Below are 22,281 nucleotides of genomic sequence, written 5' to 3' on the forward strand. Positions count from 1 at the left end.
GGGGGCTAGATTTTTAAAAGGAAAAAAGTGAAATCCGTGCCCTGCAGAGGTAAATGACAGAGCTCCCCTACCCCTTGAATTCAACCGGGCCTGTATTTCAGCCTGTGCTTCCTTCCACGTTTTATGGCCCAGACCCCCAGCTGCACATGGTAAAATGCCCCCCTTGGTGAGGGCTGGGAATGCACCTGCAGCGCCTGGCGCAAAGCTCGCACCGAGCGAGGAGTGGCCCCCACACGCGGGCTCAGCGGAACAGCGATTATCCCGGGGCTCGTGGAGCGCCCCCCCGCCACCTGCCCGTTCCCGGGGAGGGGGGCAGCGCTAGTTCCTCTCCCGCCGCCCGCGGAAAGCCCCCGCCTGGCACCGCCGCCTCGCCCTGGTCCCTCCCCCGGGGCGGAGGCGGCTGCCTGGATATCTCCGCCGGCCCGGGGCCGGGGGCCCACTCGCTGCTACCCAGCGGGGCGGAAGGATGCGCCGCGCCTTGCTCCTCCTCCGCCTGCTGGGCGGCTTCGCTGCGCTTCTGGCTGCTGCGGCACAGGATGCAGGTGAGGGGCCCATGCTGGAGCCCTGCGCATCCCTCTGGTCTCCCCGCTCCACCCCGGGCCCATTTCTCCCCCTCCCCGCTTCGCGCTCCGTCGGTTTTCTTCCCTCTCTGCCCCCTGGCAGGTGCCTGCAGGTGAGCGGAGCCAGCCCTGGGTGCTTGATCACTCGGGGAAAGTGTTTTCGGCAACCCCCCAACACCACCACAAAAAAGGGGGGATTTGGTGCCTCTGAAGGTTGGTGCCCAGCGTGCCCGCTCCAACGGGGCCGTGTCAGGTTCTAGAAGGGCACACCGGGGTTAAAGGCCATGTGTTGACAGCAGCTCTCCCCTTGCCTTATCCACGCTCTCCTGGGGTCTTAAAGTGGAAAGAATAGTCACAAAACCATCTCTTGTGTCTCTCTCCCTCTATGCTGCTGGGTTACATTTGGCCCTTCACTCCCCTTGGGACAGTGAAACTAGGCTGGCCAGATTCACTGTCATGTGGGCAAGGCCCCTTTTCTTTCTGTGCTTTCCTTTTGCTCATCTGGGAAATGGGTGTAAGTACTCTGCCTCCAGAATGTAGCCATAGGCTTAAGGAAGTGTTTTGAGATTCTAAGGTAAAAGGTGCTGCTCAGCTGCTTGCTTGTTCTTTTAGGTCAGCAGACCACATTCTGAATTCCCTTACTCATGCATAACTCCCCACTCACAACCACCGGAGTCTTGTTTAACTCGGGACTATGGAATTTCACCCAATTGTGACTGGCTGACTAGCTATAGAAAGTCATCGTCGCAATGGCATTTATCATGAGGATGTGGGAAGTGAGCTTTGATGCACTGTATTTTTGAAATAGAAGTAGTACTTTATACATAGATAAATATAGTAGGTTGATATGCACTGTCAAACCACTACCGTTCATTTGCAGAAGTGAAAGATACGTGAAGAATTAAAATATTACATAGTTGTACCCTATTTCCTTTGTTCACTGCATTAAACTATAGGGTTTCTTAGCTAATGAATGAAATTTGATTTGGGAAGAACGCCTTTGTTTTATCCAGATAATGGTTGCTCCACACAGACAGTCAAAACTCTTGGAGGAGAATATCTGCTAAGACTCTTCATAGAGACAGGGGAGGCCAGATGTAATATTTCTTTTTTTATGGAAACTCTTTAGTGTAACCACTTCAATCCTGATCCTGCAACTAGTCAATAATCCTACAGAACTGTGACAACATAAAGTGCTAAGTGCCCAGTATTATTAAAATTGGCTAGGAGACTGCAGCGGTGACTCTTGGTTCAGGGTAAGGCTTTTATGTCAGTATTAAACTGTGAGTCTTCATAACCAGGGGCGGCTCTAGGGATTTTGCCGCCCCAAGCACGGTAGGCAGGCAGCCTTCGGCGACTTGCCTGCGGAGGGTCCGCTGGTCCCGCGGCTTCGGACCTCCCGCAGGGACCCTCCGCAGGCACACCTGTGGGAGGTCCACTGAAGCCGCAGGACCAGCGGACCCTCTGCAGGCAAGCCGCCGAAGGCAGCCTGCCCGCCGTCCTTGCGGCGACCGGCAGAGCGCCCCCCATGGCTTGCTGCCCCAAGCACGCGCTTGGCGAGCTGGGGCCTGGAGCCGCCCCTGTTCATAACTTTTTATTTTGTTGGTTTTCCATCAGTTCTGAAACCCAACAGTGATTTATAATTTTGCAGATGTCATTGTGGTATTTCAGTGGCCTTCAGGCTGTTAAAATCTGACTGATAAAGGAGTTTGATATCTGCCTTGAATTCAGAAAGCTCAGAAATTTCATTTTTTGTAGTGGCAAGCCTTTTATTTTCACTTACATTTCTTTCCAATAATTGTTCTAAATAACAGAAATGACCCCTTTTTCTTGCAGTCTGCAGGTAAGCTGTTAATAATTTTAGGGAAGTGGAGAACCTTCAGGGTTGGTGTAAGAATAGCAAAGCAAGCAGTAGAACTCGAGCGCCATTTCCTATAACCAAACCTCTCCAAAAAAGCCCACTCTAAACAGTGTTTCCTATAACTTTGGAAAGGAGACACACAGGAGGTTCTATTATGTCTTCTAGCTACCTCTGTATCTGCTGATCCATCTAACATGGGAAGTGGTCAGGTACTACAGGCATGAATATAAAGCCCTAAGAAAGAAAGAAAAAAATTATAAGGGAATCTAATTTCAAAGGGAGAAGTTAGTAGAATAAAAGACAGAATTAAAGAAAATGTAATAGGACTGGTGTGAGTAGTTTGATTAGATATTAATAAAAAGTATCAAAGTTCGTATGTAGAGAGGAACAGGCACAGACTGGGGAATTTTAACCCCTGTTTAGTAAAGACTTTTTTGTTACTTTTATATAATCTTGATTTTTTTTAAGTTGGAAATCAATGTATCTGAAGTATCAGTCCCTTGTTTTCTGAGTTTGCAGGGTGAGAGGTTTTTCTGTGGGAATATATCCAATCATCCATCTAAAGGAATGGAAAGATTTGCAGAACATCAGGATAACAGGTGCTCCATGTACACAATCAAAACTGTCGGTGGGGAATAGTCACCAACCCAGCTAACGGAGACTGGAGAGCTCAGGCTGAATATTCATTTATTTATAGGAATGCTTTAGTGTAAACACTTACATCCCGCTCCGGCAATTACCTGTCACTATGCTCAGGGGTCTGCTTGTTTGGGACACTTGTAGAATTGGGGGCTAACATGTAAATATTAAACATGAGATGTTTTGTTCTAGCTTACCAGCCTGATTCAGAGGAAGGAGGGAGTGAGGTCTAGTGGAGAAAGCACTAGACTGGGACTCAAGGGATCTGGTTACAGTGGGGAATTAATTCATATATTTTAAGGCCAGAAGGGATCAGTTATAATTATTTAGTCTCTAGCTGATAGTATCACTGAACAAGGGCATAATTTATGACACAGGGCTAAGGAAATCCAATGATGGATCTTTATAACCAGATGGAAATGGGGGAGTGTGTGTGTTAATCACTAGTTTAATTATCTGGAAAAATGTTATGAGTTAGACCCTCAGTTCTTTTTTTGGCCATGTCTATACTAGCGAGCTTACAGCAGCACAGCTGTACTCATGCAGATGCACTGCTGTTAGATTGCTCATGTGGCCTCTATGCCGACGGACAGAGCATTCCCTTTGACAGAATAAAATCACCCCAGTGAGCAGTGGTAGGTATGTTGGCGGAAGAAGCACATCGCGCTGTGCACACTACCACCTATGTCAGTGAAATGTATGTCACTCAGGGGGTGTTTTGCCAGCATACGTGGTAGTGTAGACCTGGCCTTTGTAAAACTGTTGTTTTATCTGCCTGCACCTGCCATGTTTGCAATTTAAGTACCAGCACAGTAGATGTGGCTTTTCTTTCTCATGTGTGTTTCCTTTCTTGCTAGTTGGCTGTGGAGTCCCAACGAGGTTAAGCTTTGCTGAGCTGAGGAATGAGTATAAAAATCAGAATGACTTTTCCGTTGGGAAGACTGCAAAATACATGTGTCGGCCTGGATATAGAAGAGACCCACAGCTACAGCCCACTATTAAATGCCTTGAAAATGGAAGGTGGTCAGAAGCACTCGAGTTCTGTAAAAGTGAATATTTTGGTTCTGTTGTTAGAAAAAGGTCTTAAAGGCACAAAGTTGTATCCACGCTGCAAAAATGTAACATATCTTTAAATAGTTAATAGTGACTAGTAAAGCTCTCTAGCTATGTCTATTCTGGGCTCTTCTAAATGACATCTTTTTGGGGAGTGTTAAATATGGACAGATCTTGGGGATAATTGTTGCATTAAAAGAGAGAAGCCTAATCCTTGCCTTGTTCTCTATCAGAGAAATCGTGTGGTCATCCAGGAGAGCCGGAGAACGGCAGAGTTATTATAACAGATATCCAATTTGGGTCAACAGTCCACTTTGCGTGTGAAGAAGGGTGAGTTTCAAACTGCCTGAGCTGACTACTTGTGCTTATCCTCTTATTCCCCCAACTCCTGAAAGCAGTTTACTCTTTCATACTAAAGCAGCACTCCATCTTCTTGACTCAGTCAGTATCATTTTTTTATGCAGGGAAAGATGGATTGGCATAAGCCTCCCTCTTTTCTTCATTCATCCTCTGCCATTTAGTGTACAAACTTTAGTTGCAATTTGGCCAGCTGAATGCTCTGCCTGCAGGTGCTGGCTGAGCACAGACGTCTCCTGTGGAGAGTAGGATCCAAGTGACCAGGGCAAACCCTGGAATCTCTCTTGGATTTTACCCCTGCTTTGACATGGGAACAGTTCTTCTGAATCATTTGAAATGGCTGCCTTTCCTCGGGGCCATGCAGAGCAGGGGCTCCATGGCTAACTTCCCATCTATCTCCAAGGACAAACCCAGCTTGGAGAGCCGTCTGAGTTACAGCTTTGGGGATATGGTGGCAGAAGGGCTGTTGCCTGCCCCCTCCTTTGAAAGATTGAGATTGTGCTTCAGTGGCTTGAAAAGCAGAGGTCTGCAGGACTGGTTGGAACATTTGTAGGGAGTGTCACGTCTGTATTGAAAAAGGAAGAATCTCTTCTCACATAAAGTCCCATGTCACAGAAAACGGCCATAGCAGCTGCTGGTGCTGAACTCTAGACCCAGTTCTGCATTGTTTTTTTTCAGCAATATCTGTGCATATGGACCTGCATGATACAGTGGCTTATAGCACCTGGATGGGTTACGACTGGCATGACTGATTATCTCAAGCTAGCCAGACCCCAGCTGAATCTGCCTGGCTCACAAAAACCTATCCACTCTAACGCGAAAATTATAAAACCAAAATGGAGCAGGCATAATAATAACCCCCCCAGCAGCCTGCCCCAAAGTGCAGATGTTAGTAGTTTGCCTGTGGTTTGTGATTCCATGGCAGGGAATGTCCCTGCTGATGTGGTGAGGAGAACTTGAGGGCACAGGAAGGACATTTCGATCCCCTGGCTCAAGGAATGCCAGCTCATTGGGTCTACATAGGATTCTGTTCCATGGTTTAATTCTACAGGGGGCTGGGGAGTTCTGAGTTGGCAAGGAGGCTTTTCTCCTATGATCATCACTCAGTAGTTGGTGGTGTTGGTCCCCATCTGCTGTTGCTCGGGAGAAAAGCTTCCCAAATAACTGAGCTTCACAGGAGAACTCCTACACCAAAGGACTAGGTAACAACTGATAACCCCCTCTGCCTAACTCCAGGCACAGGTTGATTGGAAAGCCTTACAGACGATGTGAGATTTATGAGACGCGTGTTGCATGGAGTGGTGAAGTTCCCATTTGTGAACGTAAGTAAATTACAAATATCTGTCCAGGTACTTACGTGAGCACTTGTGTCTCTTATCTGCTTGCCTCTTAAATGTTAATAAACGGGTAGGGATTTGTATTAATCCAAAATTAGACAAGAAGCTCATTACCTGCACTTCAAGGCATGCATGTGCCCTGGTAGTGTGGACACCAGTTTATTGTGCAGCAGGAAAATAGTGTGTTTTTCCATGCTTGATTGGGATGGAACACCTTGATTTTAAAACAGTACACAGTGAAGTCCCTTCCTCAATAGAGTGTTATATAAAACTCCTCCTGAAAGCGTGGAGATGCCACACTTCCTGTATACTAGGCCAGTGGCTCTCAACCTTTCCAGACTACTGTACCCCTTTCAGCAGTCTGATTTGTCTTGTGTACCCCTTAATTACACCTCACTTCAAATCTATTTGCTTACAAAATGAGCCATAAAAATTAATAGCACACTACTACTGAAAAATTGCTGACTTTCTAATTTTTACCACATATAATTATAAAATAAATCAATTGGAATATAATGGTTGTACTAATGTTTCAGTGTATAGTATATAAAGCAGCATAAACAAGTCACTGTATGCATTTTTCATTTGTATTGGCTTTGCTAGTGCTTTTTATGTAGCTTGTTGTAAAACTAGGCAAATATCTAGATGAGTTGATTTATCATAGAATTGTAGGACTGGAAGGGACCTTGAGAGTTCATCTAGTCCAGTCCCGTGCACTCATGGCAGGACTAAGTATTATCTAGACCATTCCTGACAGGTGTTTATGTAACCTGCTTTTAAAAAATCCCCAATGACAGAGATTCCATAACCTTCGTAGGCAATTTATTTCAGTGCTTATCCACCCTGATAGGAAGTTTTACTCTTTGTCCAACCCTAAACTCCTTGCTCCTTAAGCCTGCTTAAGCTTCTTGTCCTCAGAGAGGAAGAAGAATTTTCTTTCTCCCTCCTCTCCTCACAACAATTTTTACAACAAAAAACGTTATCATGTCCTCTCAGTCTTCTCTCTCTCTTCTCTAAACACTTTCTTTTTTTTTCTTTTTTCAAATAGGTCATGTTTTCTAGATCTTTAATCATTTTTGTTGCTCTTCTCTGGACTCTCTCCAATTTGGTCACATCTTTCCTGAAATGTGGTGCGCAGAACTGGACACAATACTCGAGTTGATACCTAATCAGAACGGAATACAGTGGAAGAATTACTTCTCGTGTCTTGCTTACAACACTCCTGCTACTGCATCCCTGAATGATGTTCACCTTTTTTGCAACAGCGTTACACTGTTGACTCATATTTAGCTTGTGGTCCACTATAACCCCCAGATCCCTTTCCACAGTACTCTTTCCTAGGCAGTCATTGCCTATTTTGTATGTGTGCAACTGATTGTTCCTCCCTCAGTGGAGTACTTTGCATTTATCCTTATTGAATTTCATCCTATTTACTTCAGGCCATTTCTACAGTTTGTCCAGATCATTTTGAATTTCAATCCTATCCTTCAAAGCACTTCCAACCCCTCCCAGCTTGGTATCGTCCGCAACCGCTATAAGTGTACTCTCTATGCCATTATCTAAATCATTGATGAAGATATTGAACAGAACCGGACCCAGAACTGATCCCTGCAGGACCCCACACGTTATGTCCTTCTAGTATGTCTGTGAACCACTGACAACTACTCTCTGGGAACGGTTTTCCAACCACTTTTGCACCCACCTTATGGTAGCTCCATAAAGGTTGCATTTCCCTAGTTTCTTTATGAGAAGGTCATGTGAGAGAGTGTCAAAAGCTTTACTTAAAGTCAAGATTTACCACGTCTACCGCTTCCACCCCATCCATGAGGCTTGTTACCCTGTCAAAGAAAGCTATCAGGTTGGTCTGACATGATTTGTTCTTGACAAATCCATGCTGCTTGTTACCTATCACCTTATTATTTCTAGATGTTTGCAAATTGATTGCTTAATTATTTGCTCCATTATCTTTCCGAGTACAGAAAGTTAAGATGACTGGTCTGTAATTCCCTGGGTTGTCCTTATTTCCCTTTTTTATAGATAGGCACTGTATTTGCCCCTTTCCAGTCTTCTGGAATCTCTCCCATCTTCCATGACTTTTCAAAGATAATTGCTAATGGCTCAGATATCTCCTCAGTCAGCTCCTTGAGAATTCTAGGATGCATTTCATCAGGCCCTGGTGACTTGAAGACATCTAATTTGTCTAAGTAGTTTTTAACAACTTCTTTCCCTATTTTAGCCTCTTCTGATCCTACCTCATTTTCACTGATATTCACAATGTTAGATGTTCAATCGCCACCAATCTTCGTGGTGAAAATAGAAACAAAGAAGTCATTAAGCACCTCTGCCATTTCCACATTTTCTGTTATTGTTTTTCCCCCTTCATTGAGTAACAATCCTATCCTGTCCTTGGTCTTCCTCTTCCTGCTAATATATTCATAGAATGTTTTCTTGTTACCCTTTACATCTCTAGCTACTTTGATCCCATTTTGTGCTTTGGTTTTTCTAATTTTGTCCCTACATACTTGTGTTATTTGTTTATATTCATCCCTTGTAATTTGACCTACTTTCCACTTTTTGTAGGATTCTTTTTTGATTTCTAGATCATTGAAGATCTCCTGGCTAAGCCAAGGTGGTCTCTTGCCATACTTCCTATCTTTCCTATGCATTGGGCTAGTTTGCTCTTGTGCCCTTAATAATGTCTCTTTGAAAAACTGCCAACTGTCTTCAGTTGTTTTTCCCTTAGACTTGCTTCCCCTGGGATCTTACCTACCAACTCCCTGAGTTTGCTACAGTCTGCCTTCTTGAAATCCATTATCTTTATCTTTATTTACCCCAGGAAAACCCCTGCGTACCCCAAGGAGTACATGTACCCCTGGTTGAGAACCACTGTACTAGCAAATGTCTCTGAGAAACAAAGGTTGTCATTTGCTGGGACAGAGAAGTGAAAGTAGCCCATGAAAGGGCAGTCTCAAACTACACGTAGAGAACAGTAGTGAGATAAGTTCCCTTACTTCTGGGAATAGCTTCTGTTGTTAATCAACCATGAATCTGAAAACCAGTCTACTCATCAGTAAGATATTAAAATGTTATTAAAGCTAATGTTAAAAAAATTATATAATACATAGGTTGGGAAAAGAGTGTCTGTACATCTGGGTATAGTGCTTAGATTATCCACAAATATAAAGTTAGTTTTTAAAAGTCATATGATACATGATTTAGGTGAATTGATTTAACAATGACCCAAATTTAGGTGAATTGATTTAACAATAGAGTTTAGATATTCAAATCCGAATACTCGGATACATCACTCATGAAAGTTTCACAGAGATTTGGTTGTGGAAAGCAAAATATATCAATGAGTGGAGATTGTCCCTCAGTAATTGAGAATTAGGTTGGTTGTCCATTTAGAAAATAATGCATGAGGAAAGTATTTCAGTTACTTTCCTGACTCTGCTTCTCATCAGCACTCCAGCTCATCCCTCCTGCTATTGCCAATGTCCAGTGACATGTTCTATGTAGAGGTCCCTTGACTGACCATGCGTTGCCGCATCAGCTGAGCGTAGTATTGACCGATTCTGCATTATCTCAGCACTCTCTCGTTAGTGGGGTCCCATGTGCCTAAAGCTCTGATGATCAATGCATGTGTCTGGACAATTAGCTCGTGTCTTAGTAAGTCAGTTTGGTGAGTTATGTAACTTCAGTGCCCAATCAACTCAGACATCCCTGGGCCATCTCCTGTTGGGCTAGATCATTCTTGTGGTTTCATAGCTAGCACACCTAGTTTTCTTTAGCAGATCAAGTAACTGGAGCTGCTTCCCTTCCAGTATTGATTGTAAATATCTTGTGTCTCTCCAGGTATTCCGTGTCTTCCGCCTCCTGACATCCCCAATGGAAGGCACACTGGGGTGATAATGGATGGCTTCTCTTATGGGTCAGTTGTAACCTACAAATGTGAAAGTAGTTACCCGCTCACTGGAGAGGCCACTATTCACTGTACAACCAAGGACGGGCTAAACGGAGAGTGGAGTGCGCGTCCCCCTCGGTGTGGAGGTGGGTTTTGAATGAGTGCAGCCCTCCCAGTTCTGCTCTTTTATGTAGAGAAAGTCCAGGGTCAGACAAATGTGAGACTCCAGTTAAATCCCTGCACTTAGGGTACATCCAGACTACCCGCCCTATCGGCGGCGGGTAGCGATCGATTTCTCGGGGATCGATATATTGCATCTCATCTAGACGTGATATAGCGATCCCGAACGCGCTCCCCATTGACTCCGGAACTCCACTGGAGCGAGCGGCGGTAGCAGAGTCGATAGGGGAGCTGCGGACATCGATCCCATGCCGTGAGGACCCGAGGTAAATCAATCTAAGATACTTCAACTTCAGCTACTCTATTCACGTATCTTAGATCGATACTCCCCACAGTGTTGCGTATCTTAGATTGATACCCCCACCAGTGTAGACCAGGTCTTGGTGTGCCTGCCCATGGCAACATCTCCACAAGATTTCCATGATTCATGTTAAACAGAGAGTGAATAGCTCCAGAGCAGGGCTGAAGATTTGAGGTGGAAACTGGTACCTTTGGCTGCACCCGTAGAGCAGCTCTGTTAGCAGAGCAGCTAGGCTCACAGCTGTATAGGAATGCTGTTAACCCTAGCGGCAAAGGGTGACACTGGGGAATGTCAGTCAGGGAGGTGGTGGGTGTAAGTTTCTAGGTTGCATGCCCAGGCCGCTCTCCTTGCTGCTCTGTCTCCCCAAGCAGATGGCTCTAAGAAACCCTAATCCAATCACGTGGGCGACCATGTATGGCACTGGGATATTTGTGTTAATCTGTGCAGGTTGTGTTGTGTGGGCAGTTATTCCGAGGGAGTGGTGTGTGCTGTGAGGAGAGGCTATTTTGTGTGTGGTGATTTGTGGTGTGTGGGTGGTTTGGAAGAACTGCAGCAGTTGGGCCAAAGAATCCATCTCTGTGCAGTCCCCTCACACCACTGACCCATTCCTACAGCAAAGGTTAACTTATTTCTGACATCGCAGTGGTCTGGTGCTGTGGGCATAGCTAGACACATAGCTTACTGTATTTTCCATTAGGGATAATATAGGCTAGTGCTGCACGTTACAGGGTAAAGTCTAAACATGGCTTGAAAGCTGAGTAGGGTGGAGAGATTTTTTTCTTCCTCTCTGGCCCTGTTTCAGCTAAAGCGTTTCTTTTTCAGAGGTTAGATGCCCAGCCCCGCAGATCCAGAATGGAAGAAGAGTATCTGGTGACAGAAATGTCTATTCGTATAAAGACAGTGTTACCTTTGAGTGTGATCCCGGCTACACTATGAAGGGTCACAGTCTGAGTCAGTGCCAAACTGATGACACGTGGGATCCACCTTTGCCCGTCTGTGAGCTAGGCAAGTGTCAAAACTCTGATTTGTTCGTATTATGTATCTAGAAACAGGTTTCCTTTCTGTCTGATCTGTGAGCTCCTCCAACACTATCCCAGTCTGGATCTGTCCTGCCTGACACTTACCTCAAATCAAGAGACTTTACAGTCTGATTTGAGGGGAGAGGTGGATGGTCCCATTTGTTAGGAACAGACCTAGAGGATAAGAAATGAACCGGATTGGAGGCAGTGCTGGCAGGGCTCTGAGAGCAGTGGGGATGCCAGGTGAGTAATGTTGTCCCTTCTCAAATGCATCTGACGAAGTGGGTCTTCACCCATGAAAGTTTTAGCTCCGATACGTCTGTTAGTCTATAAGGTGCCACAAGACTCTTTGTCACTTTGTCCCTTCTGTTTGCTGCAATCCTTGTCCTTTCCCACAATGCCTTTCTGGGTGATAATTCCTCAGACTGCACCAGCTGCGAGAAGTGACCCAAGTTCGCAAGAGCTGTGGGTCTGCTGAGGGGAATTTCTGTAACTTAAACGTGAAAGCAGAGCACTTTTATCTTCCTCTGCTCATGATCCTCATGTCTGTCCCATCTAGAAATGGGAACTGGAAGTGATTTAGAAGATGATTTTCAATAACTTCTTGGTCCACCACAGCTTTTGCAGGTACTTCTGCTTCTGCAGCTGAATTTCACAACTAACTTGAAATTTCTATCAATTTTGAGCAGTCCTTCCAGTGACTACACACGCTATTCACTCTTCCTTTGACCCTCTAGTTCCTGAATACTGAATGATCGTGAATTAACTTTTGTTTTTCCCTCTGACCCTGATATTGCAGTCAGGCTTATTTCTATAACGCGGTGGGATGAGATTGTTACAAATGAGTAAAAGATTCAGAAAAGCAATAGGCCATTAGCTCTTGCAATGTAACACACTAAATAGTGAGCCTAAATTGTCCAGTGATTTTTGGTTGTCCAACTTGATATGCTTAAAGGAGCCTGTTTGGGTTTTTTTATGGGTGGCAAGTGTCTGTAAATGATCATTGTGATCCTGACTACTCCCTTCTTGGGGAGGCACCACTTGACTGTACAGCATCTGGAGCTTGGAACTGCCTCCTCCCTCAATGTGAAGGTGCGTTTCTGTTTTGTTTGCGGCTTCCCCTTGCCTCGCTCGGTGCGTCAGACATGCAAAAGGATTTAAATTGAGACCACAAGAACTTTGATATAAGCCACGAATTCAGCAAATTCCCCATCTGGGGATTAAACTTCCAGTGAGAGACACTGGCCAAAGTCACTGCTGGCAAGAAGCTTCTTTAACTTCAGTGGAATTGCATCCTCTTGTACCAGTGGTGTATGGTTCATGCTGAAAGAACTGACACAGGTGACAAGAGGACATCAGAGTGTAGAAATACTTATGAAATTGAAGTAAAAGCTTGTCAAAGGAAATGGCTCAGTGGGTAAACTGCCCATTCCATCCCACACGTGCCTTAAAGTCTAAAGGGATTGTTATGCTTTCCCTTTCAGTGACATGCATAAGCCCAGAAGTGGAGAATGGCAGAACAAATGGGGTACAGCCTGCCTACAGACCCAGAGACCTCGTTGTGTTCGAATGTGACCCCGGTTTCACCTTGAGCGGCAGCCCCGAGACTCGGTGTCAAGATGATGGTAGATGGGATCCTCCTGTCCCTGTCTGTGAAAGAAGTAAGTGTGACTAAACCCACCATCAAAGCCAGAACTGAGTCCTGGCCAGGTTTGCCCATTTAACCCCCCTCCCAAAGTAACGGAACTTAGAGAAGGCCCCACCTAAACAACCATCCAACTAATGAATGGTCCCAAAGTGGCAGCATTGCCAAAGTACACACAAAATATACAGCGGAAATAGCCCTTGAAGCCTTACTGAGATGGCAGGGAACATGTCTGTGGGTGTCAAGAAGCATGATGGTGTCATCATGCTTTACAGGTATTTGGGGGCTGTGAATGAGGTGGAAGGAATTGCGGTGGGTCACTTTACCCCAGGGGTGTGTTAGCCTCACTGCTCTTGTGTTGGGCATGATTCAATATGCACATGAGGGTCTTTTCCCTTCTATAGATTAGCCAGCATGAGCTTTGATTCAGTTAAGATTCTCTTTCCTCCCTGCAGTGCTGCAGTGTCCCTCTCCTCCAGCCATCGCCAACGGGAAGCCCAGCATCCAGGCCTCGGCAGTGTTCACCACTGGAACATCTGTAAATTACAGCTGTGAGCCCGGCTACTCCCTTACTGGGCAGGCATCTATTTATTGTACGGCATCCGCAACGTGGAGCCCTCCCCCACCTCAATGTGAAGGTGCGTTTATGTTCTGTTACCTAGAACTAAGAGGAAGAAGCTCCTACCACAGGATTTAACACGAAAGACAATCTCACCAGTGCAACAGAATTAATAGCAGAGAATTTAAGCTCCATTTAGACACATGGTGAAAAAAATGCTTTTGAAAATAAAGGCACTGTATGCACACTCTGCACTCCTGTGTGCACGTGCACAGATATACATCCATTAGGGAAATATTGGGGAAAAAGCATCTGTCTGAAACCCTAAGCACACTTGACATGAATCACAAAAACTGGAAACTAATATCCATGCTCCCCTCACACACAGACAGACACACAAACCTCTGCCCCCAATCCCTACCCTTGCTGCACGCTCAGTCAACAGAAAAGATTTGCATTGGGTCCCCCAAAGGCCAACAGGCCTGTACTGTTTTAGAACAAGTGCAAGGAGTAGACTCCAAAGTGAGGCCCCTCACAAGGAGCTCTCCCACCAGCCCTGCTCTCTGTCACTGAGATGGATCCATGTGGGGCCTTTGTTCACCACAAGAGGAGCAATACAGAACCTGGGGGATGTGGTTTTAAGCAATATACTGTTTGCACTTGAGACGTTAAAAGCAACACCATACACTCTCCCCCAGAAACTGGTAGGGAGCCGGTTCAGAGCACAGGTACCAAAGATACACTGGTCAGCACTGCTTGCCGGCCAAACTGACACCATCTGCACCTTTTCAATTTCAGAGGTTCTCTGCATCACCCCAGAAATCCAGAATGGAAGAAAAGTAGCTGGACATGGACCTGTCTATAGACCCAGGGACACGGTTAGGTTTGAATGTGATCCTGGCTACACCCTGAATGGCAGCCGTCATATTCAGTGCCGAGATGATAGAACCTGGGATCCTCCTGTTCCAGCCTGCATACAGGGTCAGTGTGAATCAAGGTTGCCTGCAGGGTAACTGAGATGATCAACATCTGGTAGGGTTGTGCCTGGAGGCTAAAAAATAAACTTCCTTTGAATCTTGGGGTCACTTTTCAGCTGTGAATGGGGAAAATACAAATATCCACCTACCCCCTTATCTCTTGACTGTGCTTGTTACTGTGATAGTTGATGCCCTGCCCTCCTGACAGACAGAGATCTGGCAATAGTCTGTCTCACTGAGAGTCCTAAAGGTGTGAATGGAAACACAAATCAACAAAACTCATCCCTCTCTGAACAAATTCTATTTTGGATTCTTAAGGGAGTCAAGGGAGATTTGTAGGAACAGAAAAGTAGCAGACTGGGAAAATCTGAATTTGTGCGTGAAGGGGAATCTAGGTAGTTGATATTTAATCTCTTTTGGATGTGTTGCATCACTGGTACAATGGAGGGTTTGACATAACACATGTATCCTGGGCTTTCCCCCATCCTGCAGACCAGCCTATTTTAAGCTCCTCTTGAACAGGATTCAGATTTTCACTGAAATATTCTTCTTCCCCTCTCCCCCGTTAGCGTTGCCGTGTCCCCCACCTCCAGTCATTGTCAATGGGAAGCACAGTGCCAAGCCATTGACAGCTTTCCCCAGTGGAACATACGTGAACTACAGCTGTGAACCCGACTACGCCCTCCGTGGAGAGGCTTCGATCTATTGTACCACATCTGGAACGTGGAGCCACCCTTCTCCTCTATGTGAAGGTGAATGGATTTTCAGTTGGCTTCTTCCCTTTGGCTGTAGGTGTGTCAGTCACCCAACAGGATTTTAAATGGGAGAAAGCTGGTGTGTCTGAACATTCTAACGTAACAAAATTCACAGCTGGGAATAGATTCCCCCAGGGAGACACACAGGGCTATAATCTGCTTGCACAAGAAGCTCAGTTGACTTCAGTGGAACTTGCTCACTGTTGCCGATGGAACAGTGGAACAGTGCTCTCTGAGCACTGCCGGACAAGATTACAGTTGAAAGGATTTATAAAAGTGTCAGCAGGAAGATGGAATAGTGTAGAAATATTAATGAAAATTGAAATGACTCTATAGACAAACTCCCTCACAGATTCTTAGGGCATGTCCACACATAGATGTTGCAGTGGTTTAACTGATGATGTGAACCCAGAAATTTGCTTTTCTTACAAAGGCAAATATATCCTTATGAGACAATTGAATTTGAAAATGTAAATGAAGGAAGTGGCACTGAATGCGTTTCTCAGAACAATCTGAAAATTCACAGGGTGGTACTCTGGGTGTGTACAAACTGCTAGATACAATGAGAAGACAGCGCTCATGATTGAGGCAGTGTGAGGAGTGATTATTTATATTCCCATGTCTGCCATTGGTGTGGTGTGCTCGTCCTATAGCCTCAGCTGCTAAATTACAGTAAGAGATAACTTAAGTATCTTGAGTCAATGGGCTGTTGTATCAAAGATTGTGAAGGGCTTGGGTCCTTTGATAGATGATGCTGTTTGTGGATATTAATTCTGTTGGGCATTGCTGAACTTATAGAGTCATATGTTTGAAAGCCAGAAGCAATTATTGTGATTCTTTAGTCTTTTGCTGACAATACTACTGAAAACTGGCCCATTTTAGCATCCTGGGAGTATGGCAGCCCAAGGATGGATATTAAGACCAAAGGTAAACAGGGCAGGTGCATATGTTGTTTTAGTTGATTAGGAAATAGAGGTTATTCTGCCAGCACTGAGTTTGGCCCTGTGTGTATTTTTGGGTTTAGCCTCCAGCTGTGGATTTTGTTGTATGAGCACCTTTGTCTGAAGGTTCTCTTTCCCTCAGCTTTAATCCTAGTGTAACACCTGGAAGAATATTTGTAAAGCAGATCCGCGGTTGTTTCTTTGTAACACTGTTGTTTTATCAACCTGCCCCTGATGTGGTACATACCAGCACAGTAGCTATGGTTCTTTTTTCTCATTTGTATTTCCTTTCTTCCTAGAGGGCTGTGGTGTCCCAACAAGGTTAAGCTTTGCTGAGCTGAAGAGCGAGTATAAAAATCAGTCTTCCTTTCCTGTTGGGAAGACTATAAACTATACTTGCCGCCCTGGATACAGTAGACACCCGCGGATGCAATCCACTCTTACATGCCTTGAAAATCGAACGTGGTCAGAAGCCTTTGAGTTCTGTAAAAGTGAATATCTTCATGGGTTTTGTTTCTATTGTTCAATAAAGGTCTTAGGGGCACTATGCAAAATGTAACATGTCCTTAAATATACCTCTACCTCGATATAATGCTGTCCTTGGGAGCCAAAAAATCTTACTGCTTTATAGGTGAAACTGCATTATATCGAACTTGCTTTGATCCGCCAGAGTGCGCAGCCCCACCCCCCCGGAGCACTGCTTTACCGTGTTATATCCAAATTTGTGTTATATCAGGTCAGGGTTGGTGCAAGGCTGTTTCGCACCCTAGGTAAAACTTCCACTTTGTGCCCGCCCCCCGGCCCGAGCCCCTGCCCTGAGGCGCCCTTCCCCCATGGCTGCTCCCCCCCTCTGCCCTGAGGCGCCCCCTCTGCCCCAGCTCACCCCTGCTCTGCGCACAAGCACCCCGAGCAGCCGTCGCTGTTTCACTTCTCCTGCCTCCCAGGCTTGTGGCGCCTAAGCTGATTGGCGCCGCAAGCCTGGGAGGCGGGAGAAGTGAAGCAGCCACGGCGTGCTTGGGGAGGAGGCAGGGCAGGGGTGACCTGGGGCGAGGAGTTCCCCTGCGTGCCACCCCCCCCCCCGACTTGCTGCAGGCGGCCCTCCCCGCGCTCCCCTGCCCCAGATCCCTCCACCTAAATACCGGTGGCAACCGGGGTGACCGAAGATCCGGCCGCTGCGGTTGCTGCCGAAGAAAATGGCGCCCCCCAAATCCCAGCACCCTAGGCGACCGCCTAGGTCCCCTAAATGGTTGCGCCGGCCCTGTATCAGGTCATGTTATATCGGGGTAGAGGTGTAGTTAATAGTAACTAGTCAAGTTCTCTAGCTGTGGCTATTCTGGACCTTCTAAATGCCTTCTTTGTGGAGTGTGTTAAATAGGGACAGATCCCTGGGATAATTGTTGCATTGAAAGAGAGAAGCCTAATCCTAGTCTTCTTCTCTACCAGAGAAATCATGTGGTCATCCAGGAGAGCCAGAGAATGGCAGAGTTATTGTAACAGATATCCTCGTTGGGTCAACCGTCAACTTCACGTGTGAAGAAGGGTAAGTTTCAGATTGCCTGAGCTGACTACTTGTGCCTAGCATGGAGCTGTGCAACATAAATGGATATCCTCATATTCCCCCAACTCCTGAAAGCAGTTTACTCTTCCATACTAAACCACTCCATCTTCTTGGCTCAATCAATATCATTTTTATATGCAGGGAAAGATGGATTGGCATAAGTCTCCCTGTTTTCTTCATTCATGCTCTGCCATTTATTGTACAAACTTTAGTTACAATTTGGCCAGCTGAATGCTCTGCCTGCAGGTGCTGGGTGAGCACAGATGTCTCCTGTGGAGAGTAGGAGCCAAGTGACCAGGGAAAACCTTGGAATCTCTTGGATTTTACCCCTACTTTGACGGGAGAACAGTTCTTCTTCTGAATATTTGGAAAAGGCTGTTTTCCTGTACGGAGTTGGGCGGAAGGGTTTTCACTGACTAACTGCCCACCTGCCAGACTGATGAGGTGTCTCCAAGGGAAATCCTGCTGGGGAAGGTGCCTGAGTGAGAGCCCTGGGGATACGGTGGCAGAAGAGGGGGTCACTTGCCCTCTCCATTTGACGACTAGGACTGTGCTACAGGGGTCTGAGAAACAAGGGTCTGCAGCTGTAGTGCTGGCTTGTGTCCTTGTAGAGTGTGTCATATGTGTGGGCGAAAGGGAATCTCAAGCTATCCAGGCCCCAGCTGGGTCTGCCTGGCCCACACCCACAGAAATGTATCTCATCCATCATGAGAAAATCAAAACCCCTCTTGGCAACCTGCCTGAAAGTGCCAGGGGAAACTGCTGTAATGCTGTTACTAGTTTGCCTGTGGCTTGTGGTTCAGAATGATCCAGCTGATGTGGTGAGGAGGACTTGAGGACACAAGAAGGAGATTTGGATCCCCTGGCTCAAAGAATAGTAGCTCATTGGTCCTACGTAGGCTTCTGTACCAGAGATTAATTCTACAAGGGGCTGGGGAGTTCGGCTCTGGCAAGGAGTGTTTCTCCTGTGATGGTCACTCAGAAGTCTGTGGTGTTGGTCCCCACCCGCTGTGGCTGGGGAGAAGAGCTTCCCAGAAGAACTGAGCTTCACAGTAAAGCTCAAACACCAAAGAAATAGGTAACAACTGATAACCCCCTCTGCCTAACTCCAGGCACCGGTTGATTGGACAGCCTTACAGACGATGTGAGATTTATGGCACGCGTGTTGCATGGAGTGGTGAAGTTCCCATTTGTGAGCGTAAGTAGGTCACAGCTGTCTGTTGAGGTGCTTAGGTGCCCCCCCCTCCTCTGAATATCTCACAAATGTGAATAAACAGATATGGAAGAATTATGATCCCTGCCCTGGAAAGTCTCACTTGAGGCACAGAGTGGTTACGTGATATATCGTTTAGGGAGTCAGTCAGTGAGAAAGCCAAAAATTAAACCCAGGTCTCCTGAGTCCAATGCCAGTATCTTAAGAAGGAGACCATATTGAAAGGGGGTTATACCTAAGAGAGAAATGTGTTTAAGTTCCTGGCAATCAGCATTTGGTCTTTCTTTGATAACTGAGTAACTGCCAAAGGCATTCAACTTGATAAAATGCCCCCACCAAGGTAGTTATTGGCCCTTCTGGATTTCCAAGTAGCGTAACAGGTTTACCTGATACCCACTTATATTAATCCAAAGCCAGAGATGGAGTTCATTACCTGTGCTTTAAGGCATTCACATGCCCTGGCGTGCTCACCACCTTATGGTGCAACAGGAAAATCATGTGTTTTTCAACACCTGATAGATATGCAACGGGATGATCTTAAAACAGTCCATATGAAGGAAGGTGTAGACCATTCAGATGTTATCCTAGTAAGTCACTTTTGCGGTTTGCAGACCATCAGTGCTCAAGAGAATGGGGTATAATTACCCATGGTGCATTACCTGTCGGCCTTGCTCATTCTAGTGGTTTCATAGCTAGGGCTCCTAAATTTCTTTATCAGATCAAGTAACTGGAGCTGCTTCTCTACCAGTATTGATTCTAAAATACACTCTCCTGTGTCTCTCCAGGTATTCCGTGTCTTCCGCCTCCAGACATCCCCAATGGAAGACGCACGTTAATGAAAAACTTCTTTTATGGGTCAGCTGTAACTTACAAATGTAACAGTGGTTACCCACTCACTGGTGAGGCCTCTATTCACTGCACAACTGAGGACGGGCAAAACGGAGTGTGGAATGCGCGTCCCCCTCGTTGTGGAGGTAGGGTTTGTGTAGGTGAAAAACCCCTCCCTGCTCTGCTGTTCCATGTATAGAAAGTCCAGGTTCAGACAAACCCACAAAAGTGAGACTCCAGTTAAATTCCTGCACTTAGTGTGCCTGCCCATGGCAACATCTCCACGAGATTTTCTAGGATTCATGTTAGAGACTGAATAGCTCTGGAGCAGAGCTAAAGATTTGAGATGGAAACTGGTGCCACGATGCACCCATAAAGGAGCTCTGTTTTCAGCCCATGTAGGGTCACAACTTCTATTAAGGCTGTTAAAGACCTTTGATCCTAGCCACAGGGGAATAAAAGTGGGGGCTGTTATGGTAGCACTCTATTTCCCATTAGTATGGGGATTTCTGTTCTTGGCATTTGAAGGGACCACTGAATGCACATCAGAAAAATCTTCCTTAAAAAGAAGACTTAATCCTGCGAGATGTCTGTCTGTGGAACTTGCATAGTGTTTAGTAGTAGTTCCATCAGAGTGGATGCAAAGTCGACCCCCCTGTGAGTGAAGGACACAGGCTTGCTGGTGCAGTGGATAATGGGGTAGAGTAAAGCTGTGTTAGTCCCAAACACTTGACCTCTTATTACTAGTGCACTTGGGATAAATATAAACCAGATTTGTAGAATTTTATATTTGAAGGAGTTTGGTGGGCAGGCTGAAAGACGCTGGCACTTCTAATGGTAATGAAGAGAGGGTACATTGCTGGGACCACCAGGTTCCTGAAGCATCTCGGACTTGACTGTGCAGATTGCTGAGCTCCCTCAATGTCTGATGTCAGCGGGTGTGAAGGCCCCTTGGTTCCTTGTAGGACTGAGCTCCTTGACTTTACCCTGGGGGTGCGCCCATCACTTGGAGATTGGTACCCTGGTCACACCTTGAGGAGAGAACTCTTGCAAAGTTGCTATGAAGGAACCTACGCTGTTACCAGTGTATCTCCATCTCCTCCTCTCAGGGTGGCCCTCCACATTTCCCACAACGGTCTGTATTTTCAAGTAGGAATAATATAGGCTAGTGCCTGAGATTGAAGCTGAAGCCCGAGCCCCTCTGCCTGGGGCCGAAGTCAAAGTCTGAGTCCCACTGCCCGAGGTTTCAGCCCTGGGTGGCTGGACTCAGGTCACAGGCCACCTACCTGGGGCTGAAGCTCTTGGGCTATGGCTCCCCAGCCTGGGGCGCTGGGGTTCATGCTTTGCCTTTGGTCCCCCTGTCTGGGATGGCAGGGATTGGGCAGGCTCAGACTTTGTTCCCCCTCCCAGGTCGTGTAGTAGTTTTTGTTGTCAGAAGGGGGTCCTGGTGTAAGGAAGTTTGAGAACCCCTGGGCTAGTGCAACAATTACGGAAGTGTAAAAAAGGCTTGAGAGCTGCATAGGCTGCAGGCATTTTTTTCTTCTTCTCTGGCCCTGTTTCAGCTAAAGCGTTTCTTTTTCAGAGGTTAGATGCCCAGTCCCACAAATCCAGAATGGAAGGAGAGTATCTGGTGACAGACAGGTCTATTCATATAAAGACAGTGTTACCTTTGAGTGTGATCCCGGCTACACCATGAAGGGTCACAGGCTGAGTGAGTGCCAAACTGATGACACGTGGGATCCACCTTTGCCAGTCTGTGAGCCAGGCAAGTGTCAAAACTCTGATTTGTTCGTATTATGTATCTAGAAACAGGTTTCCTTTCTGTCTGATCTGTGAGCTCCTCCAACACTATCCCAGTCTGGATCTGTCCTGCCTGATGCTTACCTCAAATCAAGAGACTTTACAGACTGGTTTGATGGGAGAAGTGGACAGTCCCAATTATTAGGAACAGACCTAGAGGATAAGAAATGAACCAGGTTTGGGGCAGTGTTGGCAGGGCTCTGAGAGCAGTGGGGATGCCAGGTGAGTAACTTTATCCTTTTTGTTTTCTACAATCCTTGTGCTTTCCCACAATGCGTTGAGGGTCAGGATTCCTCAAACTGCACCAGCTGCAAGAAGTGACACAGGGGGGCAAGAACCATGGGTCTGCCTGAGGACGAATTTCTTTAACCCTACTTAAAGGTGAAAGCAGGGCACTTTTATCTTCCTCTGCTCAGGATCCTTGTGTCTGTCCCATCTTGAAATGGGAACTGGAAGTGGTTTAGAAGATGATATTCAATAACTTCTTGGTCCACCGCAGCTTTTGCAGGAACTTCTGCTTCCTCAGCTGAATTTCACAATTCGTATCAATTATGAGCAGTCCTTCCAGTAACTACACACGCTTTTCACTCTTCCTTTGGAGGTGGAATGTGACCCTCTAGTTCCTGCATGCTGAATAGTCATGGAACCATTTTTTCTTTTTCTCTCTCACACAAGTCTTTCAGTCAAGCTCTTTTCTATAATGGGGTGGCGACGAGATTGTTACATATGAGTTAAAGATTCATAAAAAGCAATAGGCAGTAAGTACTTGCAATGTAACACACTGAATAGTGAGC

The 22,281-nt window shown here is 46.1% G+C and overlaps 1 protein-coding gene across 2 annotated transcripts in view; it reads left to right on the forward strand.

Annotated features, from left to right (window-relative positions):
• The first annotated feature begins 461 nt into the window (after window positions 1–461).
• LOC120403910 (complement receptor type 1-like) overlaps window positions 462–22,281 on the forward strand; it is a 55,304-nt gene continuing 33,484 nt past the window's right edge. For both annotated transcript variants that reach the window (XM_039535860.1, XM_039535861.1), the window contains exons 1-15: window positions 462–542; window positions 3,918–4,109; window positions 4,347–4,443; window positions 5,707–5,792; window positions 9,663–9,857; window positions 11,015–11,197; window positions 12,696–12,872; window positions 13,312–13,494; window positions 14,214–14,396; window positions 14,962–15,144; window positions 16,388–16,579; window positions 17,532–17,628; window positions 18,759–18,844; window positions 19,645–19,833; window positions 21,270–21,452. In XM_039535860.1, the coding sequence (XP_039391794.1) occupies window positions 467–542; window positions 3,918–4,109; window positions 4,347–4,443; window positions 5,707–5,792; window positions 9,663–9,857; window positions 11,015–11,197; window positions 12,696–12,872; window positions 13,312–13,494; window positions 14,214–14,396; window positions 14,962–15,144; window positions 16,388–16,579; window positions 17,532–17,628; window positions 18,759–18,844; window positions 19,645–19,833; window positions 21,270–21,452 (2,302 nt within the window). In that variant the 5' untranslated portion in view covers window positions 462–466. The remainder of the gene's footprint in view (window positions 543–3,917; window positions 4,110–4,346; window positions 4,444–5,706; window positions 5,793–9,662; window positions 9,858–11,014; window positions 11,198–12,695; window positions 12,873–13,311; window positions 13,495–14,213; window positions 14,397–14,961; window positions 15,145–16,387; window positions 16,580–17,531; window positions 17,629–18,758; window positions 18,845–19,644; window positions 19,834–21,269; window positions 21,453–22,281) is intronic.

Source organism: Mauremys reevesii, linkage group 4, assembly GCF_016161935.1.
Source record: "Mauremys reevesii isolate NIE-2019 linkage group 4, ASM1616193v1, whole genome shotgun sequence".
Classification (NCBI taxonomy): domain Eukaryota; kingdom Metazoa; phylum Chordata; order Testudines; family Geoemydidae; genus Mauremys; species Mauremys reevesii.